The sequence below is a fragment of the Accipiter gentilis genome, chromosome 4 (assembly GCF_929443795.1).
Source record: "Accipiter gentilis chromosome 4, bAccGen1.1, whole genome shotgun sequence".
Classification (NCBI taxonomy): domain Eukaryota; kingdom Metazoa; phylum Chordata; class Aves; order Accipitriformes; family Accipitridae; genus Astur; species Astur gentilis.
Genome location: NC_064883.1, coordinates 36443695 through 36469256, shown reverse-complemented (window position 1 = coordinate 36469256; position 25562 = coordinate 36443695). Strand labels below are relative to the sequence as shown.

The window sequence follows — 25562 nt, the reverse complement described above, 5'->3', positions numbered from 1 at the left end:
TTTTTGTCTTTTAAAGAATGTAATACATTTTAAAATGTCGCAACTCTAAGTCAGAATACTAGGATCACCCTCTCAGAATGGATAAATGAGATTATTAAAGAGAAAGACACAGAAATAATGTATTCTTTTATTGAGTGATTAGTAAGAACCTGTTAAAATTAGGAAGATTGGGGTTTGTGAGCTCACATGGGTCTGATGACTGCCACCACACCCAGGACGTGCTGTTCAATGACAAAGGTTCCAAGGAAACCCTGCTGGAGCATGCAGCCAGTTTAAAGGGAACGTGGTAAATCCCATTTTTTTAAAATGTATTGCTCTGCTTTGCAAGGTTTCTTTTCTTTATTATTTTATACCCTTTAGGCCATAAAATAATAAATTTTTTAAAAATAAAAACTTTGCAAAACTATGCAATATATTCCAAACTTACCAAAGGGCTGGCTCCATGCTCCAGCAGCTTTCCTAAGTAGCTCTGACCTCACAGAATGGGGCATTCTGGGCCACCACAGTGGAGCAGGCCAGCACAACGTCTAAGCACCTACAATGGGGATAAAAGGTTAGTTTTTTTCTTTCACTCCTTAGTCAATGCCTCCTTTGGTCTAGTTAATAAAGGGATTAAAATGTACTTGTCACTTTAACCGCACCTAGCACAGGAAGTTGCTTTTTTTTTCCTGCTAGGCACCTAAAACGAAGAGTTCCTATTTAACTCTCAAAATGCTCTAGATGATAAAAAATTGAAGATCTAACTTCATTTCCATATGCCATTAGAAGTACTAATTTAGTTAATGGGAGTGGTGACATACAATCATAACTTTACAGTAGAATCCTCTGAGGTAGAAATCTGGGCTGTAAAATGTTGGGGAGGATTTTGGTATGCTAAACTACGCAGCAAAATGCAAAGTTGCAAAGTTTTAAGTTATGAAGAGTAAGAGCCTAATAACCTCCAGGATGTATTTTTTGCTATCACATCAAATAATACTCAGCTCTAAAATAGTAATGAAATGGAAATTAAGTTTGTAAGTGGAATTAATGAAGCTGTATCTGATGTCAGCTTTCTCTAAATGACAGGTGCAATTCAAGCAGCCTGCAGTTTTTTTAGTTTTATAGGAACAGGAGATCAGTGGCAAAGAAGAGATTGACATGACGGTTCATAAGATTAGAGTGTTGCTGGCCTGATCTCAGTTCCTTCAGCTCCCTTGTTTCCTTTCTCTTCTTTGAAAATGGTATAAAATTTTCTATTCCTTCTACAAGCTACAGAGGGGCACAGACCTTGATTGCTTTCTCCCAAAGGCTCGCTGCCTTATTCACTTGCCAGTCATAAACAATCTTCTCCTAAAAGGCTGAATACTATCAGTATTGGGAAGGACCTAAGGGCAGCGAATGCTTATTTGTTGCAAATATGGTTCTGGAAGAAACAAAACTTTCTGTATTCAGGGGTCATGGGCACCACAAATTACTTGGGTTTTGGACAGGTCAACATTTATCTGTATTTTACAGCTCTATCATGATGTTGCATAGAAGTTATTCTTGGATGCTCCATGTCTCAACATGATCCCACACAGTAACACATTCCTTAGCTGAACTCCTCTATGGTGCTCTACTGTCCTTCCCTGGTCTCATGGAATGCACCATGACAGATTTGGCTTAGCCCCCAGCAGACAGAAGGCCTAACGGTGTTGACATCAGGGCATGCTGGAACACAGAAGTCTATACGGGAAATATTCAATGAGTTTAAAAAATCAACATTTTAAAAATTTAACTTAAAGAGACTGATATAATTAAAATCTCAAAATTTCTGAAAGGTTTTCTGAGTTTTTTTGCAGCCTAACTATTTTTATTTTTGTCTTGAGGAAATAAGACGTTGAAAAAAAACGGTTTTTCAAAACAAAGAAATCTCTAAACCCTATGTAAAATCTGAAACAATATTAGGGCAAGTATAGTTTAAATCAAGAAAGACTGATCAAGAATGAATTAGGTAATACTGTTAATCTTTGGCCCATTTAATATTTAGTAACAAATATTTTAAAAGGGCAACAAAACCGGCCAATAGCCCACTTTTAAATAAACAATAATTTCTGAAGACAAATTGTTGCAGTTGTTACCAAACAATGCTTCCTTCAGGTATTTAGTAAATTGGTAAAAAGTTTATGCAGAATATTTTTATTGCCCTGGATTATCTTCACTTTAGTAACTAAAAATAGCAGTACTGCTAACACCAAAGAACTTTCTATGTCGGACTACTGTGACTCTGAGATGTCTTCATCAATATGTGCTCCATTAACACTCCCATAGCCCTTTCCCTTTGCCTCTGCATCAAATCAGCAAACTTAAAAAAAAAAAAAAAAGAAAGAAAGAAAGAAAAAAATCGATGGAACTGCTTTCAGTGCTGAACTGTAACTTCCCTGGAGTATAGAGAATGACAGAATTGTTAAATTTCTAAAATTCTTATTAACAAAAAAAGCTGATTCATATTTCATTAGAAATGCTTTTATCTGATAGCTTTGCTACTGCCAAAGAAGTATCTTTCTGCAAGAAAACACACTTCCACATCTCCGCAAAAATCACATCCATAAGTCCCACTAATGGGGAACTCCCTGGTATCTACTCGTGCTTTCAGATTAGAGAATGAAAAAGAGGACACCAGGAAAACAATTCCTCAAGGTAGTATTAGCAGAGCACTGCTTTCATCAAATAAAACTAGCCAGACTCTGCAGAGACAGCAGTAAAACAGCAGGAGGTCAATGAGCAGCTGTGTTGATGCTCTGCACTCGTAAGTCTAAATACCTAGAGCCGTGTCCCGCTCAAAGAAAGCATATTCTCCATACAGCACTCTCCATATAGCTTCCAGCAATTCCAACTGTCTATGTCCCAGAGGTGTTGTCTGTTCTTCCCATCCTTTTACCACTCACATCATCTGGTTTGTTGTATTATAGTACAATGGAAACGGTATTTCAAAAGGTTGAGGAGAAACCTCACCTGCAGAGGCACCAGAGGACAAACCCAAGTCCACAGTAGGGGTCCAAGCAGATAGCGACTTCTCTGGAGGGATAAAGCTCACACTGCAGCTTAATAGAACGACAAAAGGCACTAGTGGCTGCATGAGACATCTGAAAGACAACAGCAAAGTAATTAAAATGATCAACTATGTCATTCAGAAGGCTCATTCCCCAACTGCACCAAGTGCTCAAATCAGTTACAGAATAAAGAAAACAAATAAATATTGCCTTTGTGCTCAGTGTAAACACACATGTAATTTATATCTAAGAAAACATAATTTTCCTTTAAGAGGGCATCCAAATAACCGTGAAAGGGGAGAGGAGACAGAATGAATGATAAGTTTGAAGTGATTTAGGGAGAAAGCTGTGAGTGGTTTAGAGATGTGCTTCAGTCTGTATGCAAAGCTAATGGTAACAAGCTAAACTTTCTGGAAAAACAAAGGAATGACTGACTGTAGGATCTGTCTTAAGTATATTGTTGATCATCAGTAACATATTTCTGAGTACAAATTTCTTAATACAATAAAAAATGCCAATGCACTTTTTAAATTGAAGAGGATTTTGCATGTAAAGTGGTACCAAGGACCTAACCATTCAGCAGTAAAGATCCCCAATAAACTTAGTAAGGGTTCTGTAAAATGTCTTCACGCTATCCAGGCTCCTAATTGAGGAACAGGCTCTTCAATTCTTGGTAAGAAAGCTCTCAGAGGTAAAACAAGCAGAAAGTAGAAACAAAAAACCTGATCAAAAGGAAATGATTCTGGGTTTTTTTCCTAGTTTTAGGATGTTTCCCACACTCACCCATCCTGGCTTAGAAGTCCTAACTACAGTGGGAACAGAATTACATCTTTTAATCTTTGTCCTCTCTGTAATAACAAGGAAGATATGTGTGTTAGAAATACAGCCTGGATAGGATTTAACTCATCTAACCTTTGATCTCTGCCACATACTGAGCTAGTTGCCTTATATACTGTTAAGAGTCAATGGAGGGGAACAGACACTTGGAAGGTAAAATTTATTTATCTTAAGGTAAACAGGGGAATAAAGCTCCAGAAGTCACTTTTTCTCCATTGCCAATGAGCACCATAAATGAGGCTGGACATGTTCCAAGTGATGCAAAAGGCCCAGCGCAAAACAGGTGTCCACAGTGATCATCTGCAGTTTGCAGAGATTAATTCTACTCTAGCTGAATCAAACCCACTTTTTTACACAGGATTAAACTGAACTCAATAGGTCCAGAACTGGTGTTATTCCATGATTTTCTACACCATATTGGGTGAAAGCTATTGAAAAAGTTGAGAGTAAACTTAAGTGGAATCTACTCCTTCCAAAGTGATGATAAAACATTTATCAACTTTTCAGAAGCCACCTAAGTTGTTTAGCCAATTTTTTAATTTAACACCACTGAGTTATGAATGTAAGCCTTGTGCTCTCTTATGATCCTTTTATAATTAATTAATCACTAGTGATGATCTAGTAGATGGTAACTGGCTGAGTCAGTGATCTGGAGGCTTTGTGACCCAGGTATCAGAAGGTCATCAAGAATTCCTTGACAAATTTATCTGGATTTCCTTTTAGCCACATTAAGAAAAGGTTCAGTTCGTTGACTTGCCCTGCCTTCGACTATCTTTGAAGTTCTCCAGATACTGACTTTGCACAGTTAGTAGTCATTTCTGCAAGTCTGATAAGGTGGAATTCAGACCTGATTTAATAGACTCAGATGATTGCATTTGAAACAATCATTTAAGGCTCCCTTTAGAAGAAATGAAGACTTATGTGACGTTCACTCCATTCAAAAATAGGTGTTTCAGATAAGTCAGATAAACTACACCCTAAAAGTCCCCGCTTCTCTGTTGATTACTGAGGAGCCCAATGACTAGTCCACATCTGTAGGCATCGTAGCTATTTAAAGTTAGATGTATCTTCAAGGACTGTCCAATATATGACCATCAGCCAGCTCAGCCATTTAACCATCAGTCAGCCTCGGGCTGGTCACTTCACCACTTCAAATTTTCCATCTGAAACCTGGGGAATATGATGCTTGCTTTGTTTATTAAGTATGCTGACAGCTTCTGAAAATAGATGGATGATGCCAAAGAGTATGAGGAATTCAGTGTAGGCTGTAAGTGTGACACATCGGCAGAGATTGCTGAAATAATCATATCCTTGGAGATGCAACAGATAGGAGTAAGGAAGTAACAGGTAAGAGTAAGAGAGTCATTCTACCTCTGCCTGTGTGTTGGTGAAACCAACACTGGAATAATATGTAAACTAGCAGCTAGGTAAAACAACTTTGATGAATTGTGGCTAGAGGGTTGGAAAAAATGCCAGAATAAAGATTTAAAGAGCTCAAGATGCCTGAGCTTATCAAACAAATCCATCAATGAATTTTTTGCTGCTTCCTCTAGTATTGTACCAGGTGAATATACCAGAGACATCAGCAGTTCCCTTAATTGCACAAAGAAAGTATTGAAGACCAATGGCCAGCAGTTGAGTTGCAGTAAGGAGGAAACAGTGAACTGGAACGAGTAGAAAAAGGATCACCGAGTCTCATATCCTTCATAAAATGGAAATAATAGATGAGTCAGTTGAAGAATGCTTCAGGGAGAAAAGCTAGTGGGCTATCCACAGGGGTATCAGTATAAAATTTTTAGTCCAAGGAGGAAGAGAGGGGCTAAACTCACCACACACAGTACCGTAGTGAGTATAGAAGAACTAATTTAATGTTAATGGAATCAAGTAATGACTGCAAGGGAGGAAGCAATTCAATTTCTATTACCAAAAATCAAGAGGAGTTACAAATCAGGAGCAATGTACCACCTGCCAGCCAGGCATGATAGCAGGAATGCCAGCTTTAACAAGAAGTCCCTACCTTTACCCCTGCTAGCATGCCAGTTGTGGAGACACTGAAGTCAAGGTAAGCAAGCGTTTCAGGGTTAGAAGGTTTGTAGATCTGTGCAGGCCGCTTCTTTGGCAAATCGTCTAGTGAAAATAGAGAAAGAAAATGTGTGTATCTTACTCCCATGACAGATAGACCTCTGAGTGCTTGACAAATACAATGATAGAAGAAGACACAGAGGTCCCCTAGCCTTAGTACTCACCCGTATCTAGTACCGGAGGCCACGTTCTGACATCCACTGCTGCTGCTGCCTCTCGCGACCGTAACAATTTACATATTAATTGTGTAGTCATTAAGCAGGCAGAGCGGCTCACCTAGGAATTTAAGAAATAAGTAATAACGCAATGGGATACTGATTAATTCTCCCATGAAAATGAGCAAGACCATGATTTATTTTCTGCCAGAACAGGACACAGGTATATTAGTCTTATGTTTTCCAATCAGGAGGTGGAAAGATGGACAAAAAATGCAGCTCACAAAGCAGACAAAGTCATGTGAGTTTTACAAATTACATGAAAATTGCACTTTGAGAAGAGTGTTGTAATGAAGCTAAAGGCACCCTAATAGTGAGAATGTGACTTTTCCAACACATTATATCAGCTATCAACCCAGAATGCCAGTACAGAAGACTGCCACCAAAACATTTCCTATGTGATTGTGATATATCTTGGTTTATAAACAGTATTTTTATGTAAACCAAAACCTAGCCTGACATTTATATGAATAACTTTACTATCTCAAGTCAATTTTATGTTAGCCATATATTTCTAGTTCCTGTGCTAGTGATAAACCACTGGAAACTCTTCTGATATCACAAAAGTAGCTCTAGACCAGAAATTGTGCAAGTGGCACTAAGAAACGAAATGGTGAATTTACTGCAAATATCATCTGCACTGAATTTTAGATGACACATGCTGAAGGTATTCTCCTTTTAGATTTGCTATTTTTAAAAATACTTAAGTAGCAACTATGAGAATATTTCTTACTGATTATAAAAATAAATATATTTAAGGAAATATTCAGACAAACTTAAACAGGAACACTGTTAATTACTGAAGATATTACAGAGTAAAAACTGAATTCCTTCTCGTCCCCAAACTTTAGGAATCTGTGCAAATATTGCTAAGAGTATTTTTTTCTTTAAAGAGTTTGAGACATTTCATTGCACACTGAATTTGCACTGTTCAACCTAAGGAAATCGGTAACATGTACACTAAATTTTACCAGTTAGCAGAAGAGATCAACTTCTGTTGACAGTAATCTCATGGAGGTCAACTTTATAGAGCACATGAGGAAATTCGGAGCATCCAAGCACTGACCTAAGCTCTACTTACTTCCACTAACCCCATGATTACCCTGTGTGGATGATCTAAATATTTCAAGCTAAAAATGAAGACAAAGGAAGCCACTGCAGCATCCCTTAATCCAATCATGTCACTGTCACACGGCAAGGTAATTCTTACATAGCTAATAATCTTAATCTATGAAAATCTTGATTTGGGACATAGTAGAGCCATAAAACAAAAGGAATTTCTAGAGTTGGTGGTTACTAGGCTTCTCAGGAATTATGTTCCCTGGAAGATGAGGAGGTTTATTAAAATACAGAGTGTCCATGCCTGGAGAATAGCAAGTAAACACATAGGCATGGTGGGAAGGAGAAAGAAGACATCTTAGCTACATGTCACCAACTGCTCGACATGGGGCTCAATAATGTTTAGTTATATTTTACTACTACGAGTTCATCACCAAAACACAATTATGTAGGCTAAATTTTGCTCAGAAGTCATTATTACTGACTTCAAAAGGTGCTGTGTAGACATATAGCATGTCAGATCAGGTTTTGACCCCATCACATCAGGAAATTTATATGATTGCATTTGCAATGAAGGAACAGCCTCAGTATTTTAATTTCTACAAGGTCATCCCTCTCCAAAATGAAAGAAAATGTTGTGTAAAACAGAGCTGAGAGGCTTTTAAGTCAAAGTGGCATTAAAATGGCTAATAAATTTCAACATTTTATTTAGTCTATTGAAGGGACAACGATTACAAGTCAGCTTAGACCTGTCCTAGCTTTTCATCATGAAACCAAACAGATCTAGTTTGGCTATTAAACATCAAAGAAAAAACAAAGTAACACATATTGCATCACTTCTATGATTTTAACAACTGATGTTTAAAAAATGTAAGTGCCAAAATTTTAAATAATGAGAACCCTGAAGACAATAGGACAATTTCTCATACCTCTACTGATACTTTGTGGCATCTGACGCCATAAGGAAAGCCACAAATTATAACTATCTCTAGTACTTATTACTTGAAAGTATCAAGATTAATTAGAAATGTTAAAATCACATTTGTTTCAACTTGTTTTTTTCAGAGACTCAGAATTCCATTCAATAGATTAGAAACTGCCAGATGTAAAAGGCCATCTCTTTACAACCACTTTATTTCCCTCAGTGACAAGCACAATGCAGTTATTTCTGTGCAACAAAGACTAAACAGTATTAGATAAAGCCAAAATACCAAAAGAAAGCATTCAAGGGAAAAGTCTGAGTGAGTAACACTTCTCTGGATGAAACAAAATACCGACCAACATCTTCACAATGGAACTTTGAAATCGCTTCAAACTGCAAAACAATTAGATGTACTGAGTGGAGCACTGATCACCATCAGGTCAAGCTAAGCTTTCCGTTGCAATTTTTCTCATTAGTCAGTGTAGCGTTGCCAGGTGAGGAATCCTACCATTCCTGGCATACAGCTAAATACAAGAAAGCACTTTAAATATGTTTCCTGAAAGGAGCAGTGTAACTGCAGCAAAATGTGACAGCAGAAGACAGAAGGTTGTGTGCTGTCAGGCAGTGTTGACCCTGCAAGACACTGAAGTGCTGAATCTTTTGGAAGGAATACAGCTCTTCAATGTACACCACCACTCACTTAAGTTACTGTTCCTAAAGACTACGCAAATCCATCACCCATTTAATCGACTTGTGCACTTTCAGGTGTCTGCTCACCTCCACAATCATCTTCACTGTAGGTAATGTGGTAGCTATGTTCTGGGGATGTGGAGGTCGAACCGTTATTGGCACACAGCCTGCATACAGGCATCCGTAAAATGCAGCAATCAGGTCTATTCCTGCATGAAGAACAAAACAAAAATCCTCCCCTGAAAATCAAATCATTTAATCACAGACGCCTATGTCAGCATAAATATTACTTGGAACTCAACTCAGAAGGTTAAATGAGCAACTAGGCCCTTTAACAGACTTCTTTTTCAGCCCCTTGTCAGTATTTGTTCAGCTTCACTGATTCCTTTCAATTGTACTGTTCTTCTGAGCATGAAAAACCAAAGGCGACACACAAAGCTGCAGACAGATATCATCATTTAGGTGAACTCCACTTTTATGATCAGGAAATAACCTGTTAAAAAGACTGATTTCTACAGATTAATTATCTTCCTAAATTTACATTTATAGATAAATGAGAGTCTACAAGAAGAGGGATGCCCCAGCAAAAAGATGAGGTAGGATGATGCCTGTTCCTATCAGCTGCAGAAAGAACATCTGGAGGTTTCATTAAATACTGTTTTTCTCATGTCATTTTTAACCTTAGATATAAAGCTTTGATTTATCTACCTGAAATTTTACAGTATAAAAGGGAGTCATGATTTTGAAATCCTGCTTCTAACATAAAATTAAGTGTTGTTCTATATAAATATTGACTGCAGGTGATAGATTGTGGACAGCACACTTCAGGCTGAACAGACAACAGTACAAAGATCCCTTGAATACTGTTGTTTGATAGGTCCCTGGTGCTGTACAGAGGCTGTGATAAGATGATAAGGGGGGCAGTTTTATTCTGTCAGTGGAAAAGGATCTGCAGTACTAGTAGGTTATTGTTCCTTCAATAAAATGCTTTATTCATGGGAAGTGAAATACAGACAACAAAAACTTAAGTTTAAAATACTAGTCTTCTTTTGTGGAAAAGCTTTTCTTGTATTAACTGTTGAGAAATTACTCCTGTAAAGATTTAACCTGTATCTTGCAGCCCTTACAAACCAAATATCACAATACAGACCTTAAATCAGACCGTTTACTTCACCAACACACATGAAATGCTACAGTCAAAAGAGCAGCACTAGGTCAGAAATAATTTCAAGCAAATGCCAAACATGGTACGGGTTAACACAAGCTTAAAAGCCCTTATGTCAAAGGATGAAGATCCAAGCCACAGAGAACTGTCTAGGTTAAAGATCTATAGAGAAAATAGTGATTATAATTTGGTATTTGTTAATAATCTGTTATTTATTCATCATATTTCTACTCTAAAAAAACATGGATTACTTCCTAGGTATTGCTGCTTTACCCCCCCTTAAATGCAGCACTTCCAAAAGGGAATTCAACAGGTGAGTCTAAGAACACTCAGCAGATGGAGTATTTTGGCAGAACTGTGTGCTCATAAAATAGTATATTCCCAGCAAATTAAAAGAAAAGCAGTAATTAAATTTGACTGCTTATAAGAGACAGGTTTTAAAAACACAGGTTAATCTTAATCTGAACCCAAAGGAATAATATCTATGTGCATACACAGAGAGAAATTCTTTTAAATATGTTTTGACTAAGTTCAAAGAAACATACATCAGGCAAGTAATTTGTGTTTTGCCAATTAACATGGTTTACAGTTTGGTAACATCACCAATGCAGCACCATTCTAAAGGATCTTGATAAACTTTCAGGACTATGAAGGTACTGAATACAGCAGTTCTTTACCTGGTGGGTAAACCAAAGCCACATGGTCTCCATCTTGTAAATGTCCCCTTTCCATCAACATGACAGCTATCTTCTCAGCTCGTTTATGTAGCTGGACACATGTTAGCGAGTTGGCTATTGTTCCCTGCACAGGAAGAAAGATAAATGTCACAGAAGATAATGCAATGCGCTGAAACTCTATTTTCCTCTGCACCTTAGAAGTTACTGAATGAGGTGCAGCCACAGTATGTCATGCAATCAAGTTAAATATGGAAACCTTCAGCCTTACACCAAACTGTAGCTGGAAGGAAAAAAGATGTTTGTAAAACAGAGGAACGTTCTCTGTTCCTTTCTCTGTACCTGTTGCCCTCAACAGTGTTTTCACTCTAACCAGGGGAGTACAGTAGTATGCTAATATCCTGCCCATGTAACCTGTACTTCCCTTGCTACACAGGCAGCATTCCTGCTACAGCCATGAAAAGTGCCTTTATGGTCTCTGCAGCAGTCTGGAGAATCTATGGAGAGCAATCCTGACAATTGCATTTCGTTGTCTGCACGCTGGAGTGAAGCCAAATGGCACAGCAGAAGTACTTAAAAGACAAGAGATAAAAGACACGGGAGAAAACAATACTTTGTGACAGGGAAAAGAATTAGTCTGGAACAAAAGCTAAGCACATGCATATAAATGAAATAGAGAAGAAAGGCATTTGTTGAATTTGAGTAACTCTGGTCAGCATGAAAAAAAGGGGAAGTGACAATATGCTACAGTTTGGCTTTCTGAAGCACTTCAAATAGCGCTAAGCCAAAAAAATCAAACAGAGTGTTTTAAATTGGATGAGTGTTATGGTTCTTCAATTTCCTAAATATATATATGTGTGTGTATATATGCACACACAGACATACACATTTAGAGAAATATATACATCTGTATCACAAAATTCACTACCACAGCTGACACTAAGAAGAGAAGTCTAAAAAAGAAAGTGCAGGACAGACTGACTGTGCCTAGAGCTGCTCTGGCCAGGGTGGGAATGGCTGCACCTCTGCTTGGGCACCTGTTCTGTGAAAAAAGAAGATTTCAGTCTTCAGTACTGCTATGATATACCTGGCACCTATCACAAGTAGTAAGTTCACTTAAAAATAGGGAGTCTGAAAAAAATGGGGGAAAAAAGTTAAGTATATATATAAATATATATACACACACACACTTGAACAATGGATCAAAAATGCAATGCAATCAAAAATATTGTATCACTCTCCTTAGTAAGAGAGAATGCAAGAAGTTCTACTGTTTTAAAAAATACCCTTTACACTCTATTTTAAGAAGGCAATAATAATAAGCATTTGGCCTGATTGCTGCTTTCTATCCACCATCCCCATACCACACACCACTGCAGTATTTATTGACCACAAGCTTCAGAGAGGAGAGAGCAGTTTGATAAAGGTCTAGCACTGGAATTAGCGGCATGTAACCAGGCATCACTTGGCATTTACAAACTTTATTATAAACTGTCAACAAAGAGGACAACCTAACTGAAAATAAATAGGACAAAGTCAGGGCTTAGCACTCCATTTCACCATCTTCAGCAACCACGCTTGCTGAAATAAACTTCAGGCAGTTTTAATCAAGTCTTCTGAACAATGTGCAGATCATTTTTCTACGAAAGCTTCCTCTAAAGACGTATGCAACTATATGGATGCTGGACTAGAGATGGCTTCCATCTGTCCAGCCCTAAATATGGCCAAAGTGACCTGAGGTCTGGGTGTCCTTGTCACTGTAGATCTGCCAGTAGGAATGTGCTTAAACTCTCAGTTCCTTCTTTCAGGAAATTGTCTGTTTGCTTACTCATGGGAAGAAGCACCTTTTATATCCCCACAGACATCAGAAGAGCAGGTACCACTGACACAGAAAGGGAATTGCTGCAAGTCATGTGAATTTGTGCAATATTTATTTACATTTAAGACTTCTGGCACTTGCTGCACGTGAATCAGTGGAAAGACAGTGTTTACATGAAGTGTAGGGAAGGAGAATCCTGTTGTTGGACAAGAAACATCGGCAAGTGCCAGGCGACCTTTGGGTCTTTTATATGAGGTGTCTTGCAATGTTAAGGTGTTGCAGTCCTTCATGACACACACCAAAAACAATGTGCTGCGCTGACTTTGAAATATTCCAAATTCTCAAAAAGCTTGGGTTACAGGAAAACACTAATCTCAGTGGATTTCTATTAGTCATCTACTGCAGGATGCCTGGATGTTTTAGAACGAAGTGTACAGACAATGTGCAAGGAAGAGAAAAAGGGAAAAGTTACAAACCGGAAGAAAAGTTCAAGATGGGTAATAAAACTTGCCTAGGCTAAGCCCCACCAAACCTGTCACTCCTTTCCGTAAAACATTAAATCTCTCCATAAAGCATTACATCTCTCAAACAAATTTCATATGGTAAGATACTCCACACCGAGAGTAGTGGAGAAACTGAATTTCAAAATTAAATTATTTTTCACTTCTATGGAATGATAAATTACATTGTTAATCCTTATTTTGCATGTTATGTCCTTCTCTCCCACTGTTTGAACCCTTCTGCCAGCATGGGAAGGCTGCCTTTATTTAAAGCTCAAAAGCAACAGCCTGTGTGGACGAGATGGGACAGTACATATCACTGTCTCTTTCTCACAGCATCTTTGATCCTAACTTACAGGACAGAACAATGCACTATTCTAATGGTGTAATATTGAATCTATAAAGAGCATTGCCTCTCAAGTTTTCTACTTTGCCATGGTCAATTACATTACTACTTCACTATTATCCGTCAAGTTGCACATGTTCACATAATATTAGTTATTAATCTGAATTTAAAAAAGGTCATTTAACGACTTATTGGTAGCCTCAAAGTGAATATTGGTACCAGCACTGTAATATGGGCTGGGGAAGCATATCCTGTAAATACAGTAAGTGGTCATTTCACAGGGGTTCACAAATTACTGGAGGTTTAAGAACCCATCCAAGTTGCGAAGTGACCACATGGGCTGAGACAACACCAGCTACGCCAGGTGGCCCAGGGGAACAGCACTATTCCAGGCCCCTCATCTCCTGGAGACCCTCATACACTATGTATGTTTCCAAGTTTTGACTTGAAAGTTTAGATGTGTCTAGATGTACTGTGGTGGGATGATTTGAAATCAGACTTTCATTCTCTACAGTGGTCTTGGGAATTATTGGTTTGTCATCTACAATCATCTAGGAAGTCTGTAATCACCCACTCTTAGTAAAGCCAAGTTCTGTACCATGTAACATGCATTAATTCATTTTTGATAAGCAATGAAATGTTGTGCCAGGCTAGCACCTCATGTAGGCTATGCAGAGAGATTTATTAGTGATCCTCTGCAGACCTGGTTGGATTCTTGACATACCTCTTCTTCTCTTCACCTTCTTTCCCTGTTCTCCCACCTCCCCAAGATGGTCCAGTCTCAAAACCATCAATCATGGTTTTATTTAGGGAAAATGCTTTGATTTTGCCAAGCCTGTACTTTTCAAATTGGAAATCAGGATGGTGAGCAGTATTAAATACTACTCTTTGGTACAGGAACGATCAGTATTGAAATAGATCTGCAGTGTCAGCTCACCCACAACATGCATGTGGTGGAAAAAGAAATGAGAAATGTGTAAGGCACGCTGTCTGATACAAAAGCAATCTATATTTTGACAAGTGGCAATGATTATTCTCTTTTTCTTTCTGCCTCAGTGAACATAAAATGTAACAGCTGAGTATTAATGGCAAAAGGAACAGAAAGGTCGTGTTCAGCCATAGCACAAGCAGGTGCAGCTAAAATACCAGTATGCCATTTTCCTACTGTAGCCTGTCAAAGTAACGGTCTGAGCTTCTTACCCTGCAGTTGAGTAAAGTGTAAAGCACATGGTCAGGAGTGGTCTGAGCTCTCCACTGCAACACTTCTGAGAGGAAGAGGAACTAAAATAAAGCAGAGCGCTAGTCATGACACTAAATAACTTTCTGGCTTTAAAAAACAGATAACTATTTTTTGCTAGTTTAGCTATGTCTCTCTTATTTATATGCTCCCTTTTACATCAATACCCAGAAGCACTAAACATGAATAATTCTCTTGTCACCACACATATTTATAGGAAGGTTCTTTTGCATGGTAGCAGCGGCCTCTCTGGAAGTGAAGCCACTGCTGGGATTATAATATATTATTACATATACTTCCAAAGCAATAAAACAGTTCTTACTGATCTCTCTGAATTTAAGCATGATTTTAATTCTTTAGCTTCCTCTCTTTTTCTTACTATAAATATATAAATATTTATACAGCTTAGAATTTACTAATTTCTCACATAAGCACCCAAAAGAGCTGAATTTCAACTTAATTTTAATTGATCAAAATAACATCAAATAAGGTCAGGACCATATATGCAAACAAAATTCCCTGGACTCCACTTGAACTGGTAAAAAAGATATAATAGAGGGTGATTCCCGGTAGCAGCGCCATTAACACTTTCCACCATGTTTGTTATATTGTCCCATGTAAACTTACAAAAAAAAAATCCATACAAATTAAATGCAGTGATGCCCCCCTATGTCTATTTTATATTTATCTGTAAAGAGGGTTATGAAATATTTTAGTGTGAATTAAAGAAAGCCATCAACATATTCTGCAATAATACTACTACAGTCTATGTACTGCTAAGTATCCTGATGTTAACTAGCTAAATAAAAGCCGTATGAGAAAAGTTTAGCTTACCTTTCTGGCTTGGTCATTATCTTCTATTTGTCCCAAATCTCTACCACTAGCCTGTGCAATTCTTTTTCCAGAGACCAAGTTCCCCACCATCACAGAGGCAGGGCCAATTTCTAGAATAAAGCAGACATGTGTTAAGTGCAATAAAAATGCTTCATTTGCAGATGAAAATACTTTCTATTTCTTTTGCATTACATGATATTTTCCTCATTGCTATTCACAACACCAAACCTTGAGCACATTGCTTGCTGATACAAACTTTGGAAGATACATAGGCCTGGATTCATCCTCTCTAAACATATCTAACTGAGGAGCCCATTTAGCATAGGCTTTCTACAACCAGAGACACGTCTTGTCTGCCATGATACCAGGAATCTTTGGAAAATTCAGCTCCTAATTTAGGCATGTCCATTCAAGTGCCTAAAGCTAGATGAGATGTATCCAGGCTTAAGGGACAATGTTTCTATTTCTCTCTTCTGTTCCTTGGGCTAAGTTGCATCTGTATTAGCAATTCTGTAGTGCTAGAGACATGAAGTGACAAGGATTAGGAAGGCAGATGGTGCCTATAACAAAATACATGCAAGCCCTTTAGCACAAGGTAGAGACTGAAGAAAAATAACTTAACATTAGACGAAATGAAGATGTCAGTGCTGACACTTGTCCATAAGGTGGATTTCACTGATGTTTTGCTGCTGCCATTAGGGAAAAATACCTGTCTCACAGATACCATTAATGCTCATGTTAACATTTGTTTTCTGCTTCTCCAGCATGGATTACTGATCAACTACAATTGATACCAGGCTTTACTTCTAGACTAGGATGTCCAAGCTTTGTCTCAGCGATATGTGGTATAACTGTCAAAATATGAGATGTGTAAGTAACCAGATAATGTACAACAAACAACATCTACAGACTACTCTGCTTTAAAAAGATGAAAGCAATATCCTTTGGGTATGTCACAACTACGCAAAATGGGAGAATGTGATGCTATTAGTTTGGTTTCTGTGTTCCGGGCATTGCTTTTACCATAGTGCCAAATAGTGTATACATAAAGTATCTGTAAGTATCTCCACTGCACTGATCCCAATTCAGTGATTAATTTGCAAAGCAGCAACAAGGAAATACTGAAGTGAGCACTGCAGTTAAAGGCTTCATTACTTTCATTAAGTAAGTGGAATTCACTGTTAACCTCTGACATTCCCAGTATCCGCAAACTGAGATTATGGTTTTGATTTCTAAAACGTTTGTCCAAAGGTTTTAAATAAAGAAATAAGCTGACAGTTTTGGCAAACTTGCACTGAATTCATGATGGATAGTCCCCATATTTGAGATCCAGAGCATAAGAACATTTCATATTCCAAGCTCGTTTTCAAAGCGGAAAGTAACTAACACATAGTCTAGCATAGCTGAGTTCAGGTCTTAAGCCTGAGCCTACAGATCCAGAAGTCCTTGAAATTAATCTGAGTACTAAAATCTGCAATTGGATTCAAAGTCAAAAATTTGCTAAAATTTGCTTGTTCATTGGGCATGAGTAACCGGAGACTGGACTACTCAGGCTACAAAGACCCTCTTGGTCTCTTGAGTCAGTGTCTTGCTGTACCTTTTCATCCAATATTCTTCATAAAGTGTGGCAGAACTTCTGAAGAAGCAGCTTAAAACTAGTTAGGCTTTTCCCTCAAATATACCTGCTGTAAGAATAATCCAGAACCTCCCTACTCAGGTAAAAACCTCTATTCTCATTCTGGGGTTTAATTTATTCATGACCAGTTTTTAAGTATTTACTCTTCTTCCAACGCTGTTATTTAGTGTCAACACTCCTCTTCCTCTCTATTTCCACTTCACAAACAGCCTTCATATAAGTCAAGATTTTATCTTTCTCTGTTTTGGTCTCAGTCCATCCTCTTTAAACAGTTTACAAAGAACTCCAGGTGTGGTCTCAGCAGTGCCTTGTAAAGTGATAAAAATATCATCTTTACTGAACTTCGTTTTTTGGGGCATTTTTCCTTGCACTCTTTGTGGAGGTACTTCCAGCTTCTGTCAAAACTAATGATGTCTTCAACACACCTGGAATATTTAACAGGAACACCTGATCGAGCTGATTCTCACCTGCTTTAACAGTTACTTGATTTTGCTCTATACAGTACCATGAACACACAGCATTAAGTCATGGTCCCTTTGCCTTCACTCATCTTACCTGGTTGTTTTTGCCTTGGTTTAGGCAGGTTTGTTACGCATGTGTGGGGACACATCAGCACATTACAAGGATGCAGCGATCCTTCCAAGAAAAGCTGTTTCGTTTCTGACAGATGTATTCCTCCCAGAGGTGTCTTGGGAAGTGTGTTTGCCGGTACGAGTGCTAAGCAGTAGACTCCCACTTGATGAATACTGTCAATAGCCTAAAAAAACAGGAAGTAGATTTTAATGAAAGGCTAATTTTTCATCATTCTAATAAGCATACTTTATTCTGAATTACTGCATAAACCAACCCTAATAATTAACTGGCAATGGAAACACACTTTAGCAATGTCAGTGATAAGGAGGTTCTTTTCAGCAGGAACAGGTGCACCGAAATGTAACACTGATGTTATTACATTCATTCCAGAAGATAAAAAAGCCAACAAAAACCTGGTGATAAATACACAGAAATCTATTAAGAAATGCTACCTAGGCATCCCTCTTAGGCACACGTTAGTAGCACGTACTCTGGAGATTTATTACTATTGCCATTTATTATTATTGCCATTATTTCACATAGCAGCCCATGTGAAACTGATTTTAACCTGTGCCCTTCTCAGAATTAAAGTTCAAAGGATTCCTATCAACGTAACATCCAGTCCATCTTGCAGAGCAAAGAAGAATTTCAAAGGTTGCACATATATCACCATATACCTCCTGATGTATGTAGCTTATGATTTTTTACATTTTTTCAGATGGTACCTGTTTCACTCCCTTATTATGATGTAAAAGATTGTCAGGCAGGAATGGGAAATGACAACAATATAAGGGAAAACTACAAATCTATCCACTTGAAAAGAAATCTGTTGAATGAAAACCTGAAAAATAAGCATCTTTGAATCTTATAGTAACAATGTTCATTGACTGACAAGTGAAGTAAACCGCATCACTTTCAAGATACCTATAATGTACAGTATCTATGTAATTTATTTAGGTAAACATGAATATCCATGCACTTAGATTTTAATTCCATATATATTTGAACTAGTTACTTTCCTTACATTGGTAACAAAAATTGCAGTGAGTCAGAAAAAGAACTTCAGACGTCCATGCAGACTGAGAAACAAATTACAGACAGCATCTCTAATGAGTAGTTAAATGTTCAAAAATATAATTTACTTAACTTGCATTTTAATTTTTAACCGCGAGAAAAGTGAATGCATACATCTGTTGCCTTGAAGATACAATCTATATTCTGAGAATCAAATAATCATTTATAGTTATGTACTTAAGTGTAGACCAATAAATTACTGATTACTTCAACAGAGACTTGAAGTAATGTTTTGCTTTTGGCTTCTGTTTGCTTCATTTTTTATCGATTTGATTGCAATGAATAATAGCGGTTATTCGTTTTACAAACATTGCAGTTCTAGTAGTGGTAGATCTCATAGTAGTATTGGAAGACCTTGCTGCTTGTCTACAGAAACCTCCCCTGAAAGATCAGCAACAGTGAGATATATATGACAGCCAACACACAAGGTCTCATGTTTCTCGCAGAACCCATCATAACCTCCTAATCATAATGTTATTTGTAGGTTCTGAAAAGCAGTGATAAAACATGGGATCCTCACCTAACATCAGCTTGAAGGAAAACCGTTACAGGGCAAGTAACCACTCATTCAAATGTGAAACAGTGTGGCTCCTAGAGTTGGTGAATGGAAAACAATACCCAGCTGGGATGGGATGAGGTGTGTTACACATAATGATTCCCCAGTGACTTCCTAACTGTCTCCTTTGACAGCTACCTCTGCAGCACAATGCCTGCTGTGATAAAATGTCATGGGTCATTCAAAATTTTCACCTTTCACACTTTTGAGTTTGGCACACTTCTGAAGCAGGGAATGACTTTGTTTCACAAGGATGAGCACTGATGAACTGACCCTTAAAATTCTGAGAGAGAAGAGTACCAGTCAATTTTAATACTGCTGGCATTTATACCTCTTGATGAGAAGGCTTGGTTTTTGAAATTACTCTGTCCAGCCAGAAGTAAACAGAGTATCTGAAATCTTTATCCCTCTGTTTCATTGAGAAAATGGATTAGAGATACCAGAACTTGCAGAGTCCAGACTGTTATGTTATTCAATCTAAGAAAACATCTAATTCTGACAAAATTCTCTGGGCAGACACTATCTAGTTCTGCAGTAGATGTCCTAGCTTTGCCTAGCCCTGTCCAGTCCTGCCAGCATGCTGGCACTGCTAAAACTAACATCCAGTCTGCCAGGTACAGGAACCACAACCCTGCCTGAAGGGTCAGATCAGTTTGCAGCAGCCTGGGAGATGAATGAATATCTAGGATCCACCTGACTGAACTGCTGGGTGACCTGGGATCTTCACTCACACTATCACTAAAATACCCTCCTCCTCCACGACTCTCAAGAGACTCTCATACCCACCAGCCTGACCACTCCCTCCCAACCATGCCTCTGCTAAAACCCATAGATGCAGTCCAACATAGTCCCGTACGTACAGCAACTCTACCATCCTTCAGCCCTCTGCTGAGGAGCAGGAAGGGCCAGGGAGACTCAGAATATGTGCAACCCACTGGAAACAAGTTCTGCAAATCGATGCAGCTCAACTCAAGGGAAGAGATGCATAGACACAGCAAGGCACAAGCAGAAGCAGGCAGTGTAGGGCAGGGCTGGCACCGGGCAGCACACGCAGGGTGCCAGACGAGTCTCACAAATACCATCAGAAATGAGTAGCAATTTGGTAGAGTTTGCTATCATGGACGCCATTGAGAGTCAAGACATAAGTGTGACATTGTTACGTTGCTCATCACTAGCAGGTGACTCAGGTACAACTGGTTACCACTTTCTGACATCTGTCATGAAAACTCTGATTGGGAAGGAGGCACAAAGCATCCCACGTGTTCCTGGTTTCTGTTCTCCATCTCCGCTCTAAGCTGAAGTGGAACTATGTGAACAGAAACTTCTTGTTCACATAGTGACGCATGCCAGAGTTGCAGACTTCACACACAGGTGATGAAAGCAGCCACACATATGTGTATATTGATATATGGTGTACCATTCTCAGACACTGCTGTGACTTTATCATACTCGGAATAACAGGATTGACTTTTGGTACGGGTAACTTGACACATGACTCCCACAGTGTTCAGTACTGAATTATACTGGCTATGATGGTGTAAGACATGATTTCTGTAGAAGTCACAAAAGTGCTCAGCTGACAAAACAGGAGAAGTGTAAGTCCAGAATTTCAACCTTTTCTTTAGGTGCTTGCTACTTGATAAGAATTATTGAAGCATGGGCAATCTAAAAGCCTTTATTTCTACAGTAGATGCCCTAGATGCTACTAGGTGCTTTGATGGATTTCTGTGTGACGGACAAGCTAGAGGTTCTAGCTTTTCTCAGTAATAATTTAGACCTACTGTGAATATGAGATGCCTCTAGCTGTATGAAATGTAGCTATCTTTTAAATCAAGAGAGCAGATATACCTGTCTTGAGATGGATGAAAGCTTTTTTTGTTCAGTTTCTTCAAGGATACAGTAGACAGATTCCCTTTCTTATTCAGTACAAAGCAATAACGAATAATAACATCTTCTCTGAATTGTGTGGGATCTTTTTCTTTGGCTCTTGGGTAAAGTAAAAAAAAGATGTTTGCAATATATTTACCTGAGAAGAGTCCTTTAGGAAGGACAGAAAGGAATGTAGGAAAAGGCAGTGGAAGTAACAGGTGACCACCTGTAGACAGAGCTGAGACCATTTCACAAGGTAGCAACAGACAGACTTAATTTGACTACATCTCCATTAAACCTATTTCTGTTGAGTGAGAATTGGCTGAACCATGGAGATGAAGGACATGGAAGATGACTGCTATCTAAAGTATCTGATTTTTTGTGTGTGGACATTAGAGTCAAAAAAACTTTGAGTATGGTAATGATATTGCCTTAACTTGGACTGCTATATGTAAAGCTAAGATCAAAACTTTTTAGTATTCAGTAGCTTCTGTCTTCTGGTCAAACTGTTGAATGACACCACCAAGGAGGGTTTCATCACAGTGGTATGTGCCTTGCATGATCCTCCAGACAGCTGGAATGGGATTCCTTGCAATAGATGTCCTCTTTGCAGATAACCTCACTGCAGATACCACGATCTGAGCTAATCAATCGCTTCATCTCAGTGGAGAGAAATTGGCATTTTTAGGTTGTGTTTCATTCAGTTTATTTTAGCTATCAACATGGTGCCCTTCAAACACATAATTCTCTCCCACTGATAAAAAAAAATATCTGGAGATATAGCTCAGATACATATACCTACTTTTGATGAGGTCAACCCCATTCTCAGTGCCAATAACTGTTTAGTAAGAGATTTCGGTAGCTTTTGACAGTAAGAGTATATAATACATTCATTCATTACCCTTCTGAAGTAATGAATGACTATATCCTTATAAACCATACACTACTCTCTCCTTGCTATTTCTTCAGTTCATCCCTGTTTTCTTATAGCATTTTGATTAGGAAAAGGATCACTCTGTGGGTTTGTGCAGCCCAGACAGGAACTGTCACTCAGAAGAATCTAATTTTGTGCTCATTAGGTGCAAGTGCAACTGAAAGTGGACTTACAATTACTCAAAGACAAATGTCAGTTACCTTGGGGGCCTGAAAGATCAATAAAAAGAATATAAAGCAGGAAAAAATAGCTTCCAAACATACATAAAGAGCATTACCTGGAGAACTCTACTCATCCATTGAAAACTGTCTTCCTCTGTCGAATCTGGCCTTTGCTCAGCAACAATAACTATCCTTTCATCATGCAGCACGCTCACTGAAAACACTGCTATTCTATAGAAGAGAAGGAGAGAAGAGTATTTAGTGCCAGGACAGATGAAAAAAACAGTCTTCTAAGTTAATCCTCCAGAACTATGATTCTGTTATTTATTACTGACAACTGGTACATCAATTAATATGTTATTTATGGGGAAAAGCAACAAGAACAGTTTTGGATAACTTCTGGAGGAGGAGTAGGGGACTTTGTTCTAGAAACATGTAAATACAGGCATAAAGTCACAGCAGGGTTGGAAAAGTGAACCTTCTTGGGAAGGAAAGCACTAAATTTGGGTCACACCAAGGTTGCTGTTAAGCTGTTGTATAACAGCCAGCATAAGCACCTTCTTTGGCTCCATGTTAGGAGAAAGTAATTGCAACATCGTTTTGTGAGAGGTCTGTCATGTGATCAAGTGTGAGCACATGTTACAGCATTAGGGTCTTCAGAAGTTTTAGATGTCTCCTGCTCAGTTTCAGCACATTAGAAAGGTCACACAAGGAACTGCTAAGGAAACGCTATCATGTTCAAGAACTTCAGTGTTAGGCATATTGGAAATGTTCAACTCAAACAGAAAGGATCCTGTTGAGTCAACACCTTCAGAATTAACCAGCTGTTCAACTGGAAATTTTAGCAATCACAGTTTTGGACCTTGGTATCTAAATTCTGCCTCAACACTGTCTTAGGCTTCCCTCTGCTGTCTCCTGGTTCTAGCAATATGAAAAGTAATGGAGGGAAACCACTGTGCAGATTAGGCACTGCCTTCTGAAAGCATTTTGTGTCCCTTACATCCGCTCTAAGCAAAATAAGGATTTCTACATAACATAAGAAAAGAAAGGATCAAACCTTCCCCTGTAGACAAATTTCATTGGTTCTACGGCCAGTGCTGTTGCTACAATATCATCAGCATTATGTCTTCTTCCACTGACAACCATCAAACCATCCATTTTGCCAATAACAAAGACAAGTCCACCTGGTCCTATAAAGCCTAGCAGTCCGGTCCTTATAAAAGGATATTCAGTGATAGGGCCACCAGAACTGGTCATAGGGAAAACCTGTAAGACAGAGAAACACAGGCGTTCAATTCTATACACAGAGATCACACTGCAAAATATTTCAGGCGTGCTCTCTCAGATGGCTCTCCTGGAATGAAGTAAATAGGTCGCTGGTGATGCTCTTTACTCTTCACTGACCACAAAGGGAGTGTCAGGAAACTCCTAGACTAGTGTGTGTAATTTTCAGTACCTGAGTTCCAGCAAGTTCAATCCCACTCTGTTTACCATACACATTTTCCCTAACCATGGTTCTGTAAATCATTTATGACCTTAAAAAAATACATAAATCAACATAAACAGTACTGAATAAAAAGAACCGCTGTGCAGCGTGCAGCTAACTTGAGGTGCTATGTACAGGTTACTGAGGGATTAAATCATAAACATTACAGAGGAGGTTCTTCTCAGTACCTCATGCTCATTTTCAGCACAGTATAGAGAAATAAGCAGGCTCAAAGTGAAGCTATTTTAAGGTGCCGTATATTAATGACTCTTCCAGCTGACCACATTTTTATCTAAGGTCAATTAAGTCCTCACAATATCAGTAATAATGCCTTCTGTAGCATGTCTAAAATTGAAAATACAGCCCTAATCAAAGCCTCTCTAAATGTTTGAACACCAGACACATATGTGACTTCCACAGGATAGATTTCTACCTCTTTTTCTATCCTAACTAGCACAGCGTTATCCTTCTGGCATGTGAGCTACTTTGAGCTGCATTCTGACACAACCACGCTTTCCTGCCGTCACTTCTTTAAACTGAAATTGTCTAAAGGCAAGTTATTCAAGACAATGGCAAGTGGAAGACCATGGCTATATAGTGTCCTTCAAGGCTCATCAAAAAGCAAAGGTCAAATTCTGCTGCCAGATGTCCATGGGTGACTCTTACTGAACAGATTTAATGCTTATACATCCTCAGCCATAATTCATTTCAGGAACACAAAGCTCTTTGGCTCTCTAATACCTGCACCATGAATTACACAGAAAAGAGGTCCGCTTGGAGAGGGCTCCTAAGAACATGTTTAACTTTAAAAATGAGTTGTCTTGCTCACTCAATGGCAATTTATTTGCTTACTATTAGGAATAAATCTAAATTAGTCCAAATATGCTGTTAAACTGCAGACCCAGTTATGAATTATGAATGATTTTACAATTACAGCAAGTACTACAAAATGAATGTAAGTATGTTTCTACCCTGAAATATGTCAAATTTGGGATTATCATTCACACTAGGTATTGCCACTTGTACTTGTAGCACAGTAATCACCTATCAACAAATTTCAGATCACAATAGCATAGCAGGATTCCTAGCCTCAGTAGCAGGATGGAGAATCGTATACACTAGACTCCATTAATTATTTAATGTACAGTGTTTACAACATTCAGATCGGCATTTTGCAGCAGATATTAGTCAAGTTTGGTCTATTAAAAACGGTAATATGGGAGCATTTGTTAAGGGAAATGTAAATGTATTTGTCTTAACTTTTTTTCTGAAATATTAAAATAGAAAAGGATCAGAACTTAATAAAAATCTCAGCTCACATTTTTTTCAGTATTTCTGATTTGTTCAGCCTTTCATACCAGCTTCAGCAGAAGTTAATGATAACAAGTGAGCAGGTACAAGAGAACTATCAATACAGCTGTCTGCACCAGGGCTGAAACCTACTGGAAAACAGATTCCACAAAGCAAAAAGGCTTTTACCCTAAGGCCATTCAAACAAGAGCAGGTGGGAACTAATTAGGAAAAGGTATCTTTGCTATTCAGATACCTCTTGAAGACTACATCTGTCAGGATTCTGTATAAATGCAAGCCTTTAATGCTGGCTGCATTGTGGAAATGTTAGAAACTGCTTTTTAAAGATACCCAGCAGCCTTCCTACTGTTTGCAGCAATCAAATTCTGCACGTAGCTAGCTCATAGGCTTGTACACTATTACATTTTTGAACTTTGCCTTTCTTCCTGCTTTCCTTCTGATTGTTTCAGCCCCGGTATCTTCTTTCAAAATTAAAATACAAGCCTTTCAGAGCCAAAACTAAACCCACATAAAGATCTACTATAGCACTTGATGAATTGGGCTTCAGTGCAGATTATCTGGCTAGAGTACA

General features: G+C 38.4%; 1 protein-coding gene across 4 annotated transcripts in view; it reads right to left on the bottom strand.

Annotated features, from left to right (window-relative positions):
* DIP2C (disco interacting protein 2 homolog C) overlaps positions 1-25562 on the bottom strand; it is a 335666-nt gene that overhangs the window by 47135 nt on the left and 262969 nt on the right. For all 4 annotated transcript variants that reach the window (XM_049798792.1, XM_049798793.1, XM_049798794.1 and 1 more), the window contains 10 exons: positions 23252-23460; positions 22311-22425; positions 17583-17784; positions 15392-15501; positions 14521-14601; positions 10659-10782; positions 8904-9025; positions 6095-6206; positions 5866-5975; positions 2974-3104 (listed from right to left, as the gene is read on the bottom strand). In XM_049798792.1, the coding sequence (XP_049654749.1) occupies positions 2974-3104; positions 5866-5975; positions 6095-6206; positions 8904-9025; positions 10659-10782; positions 14521-14601; positions 15392-15501; positions 17583-17784; positions 22311-22425; positions 23252-23460 (1316 nt within the window). The remainder of the gene's footprint in view (positions 1-2973; positions 3105-5865; positions 5976-6094; positions 6207-8903; positions 9026-10658; positions 10783-14520; positions 14602-15391; positions 15502-17582; positions 17785-22310; positions 22426-23251; positions 23461-25562) is intronic.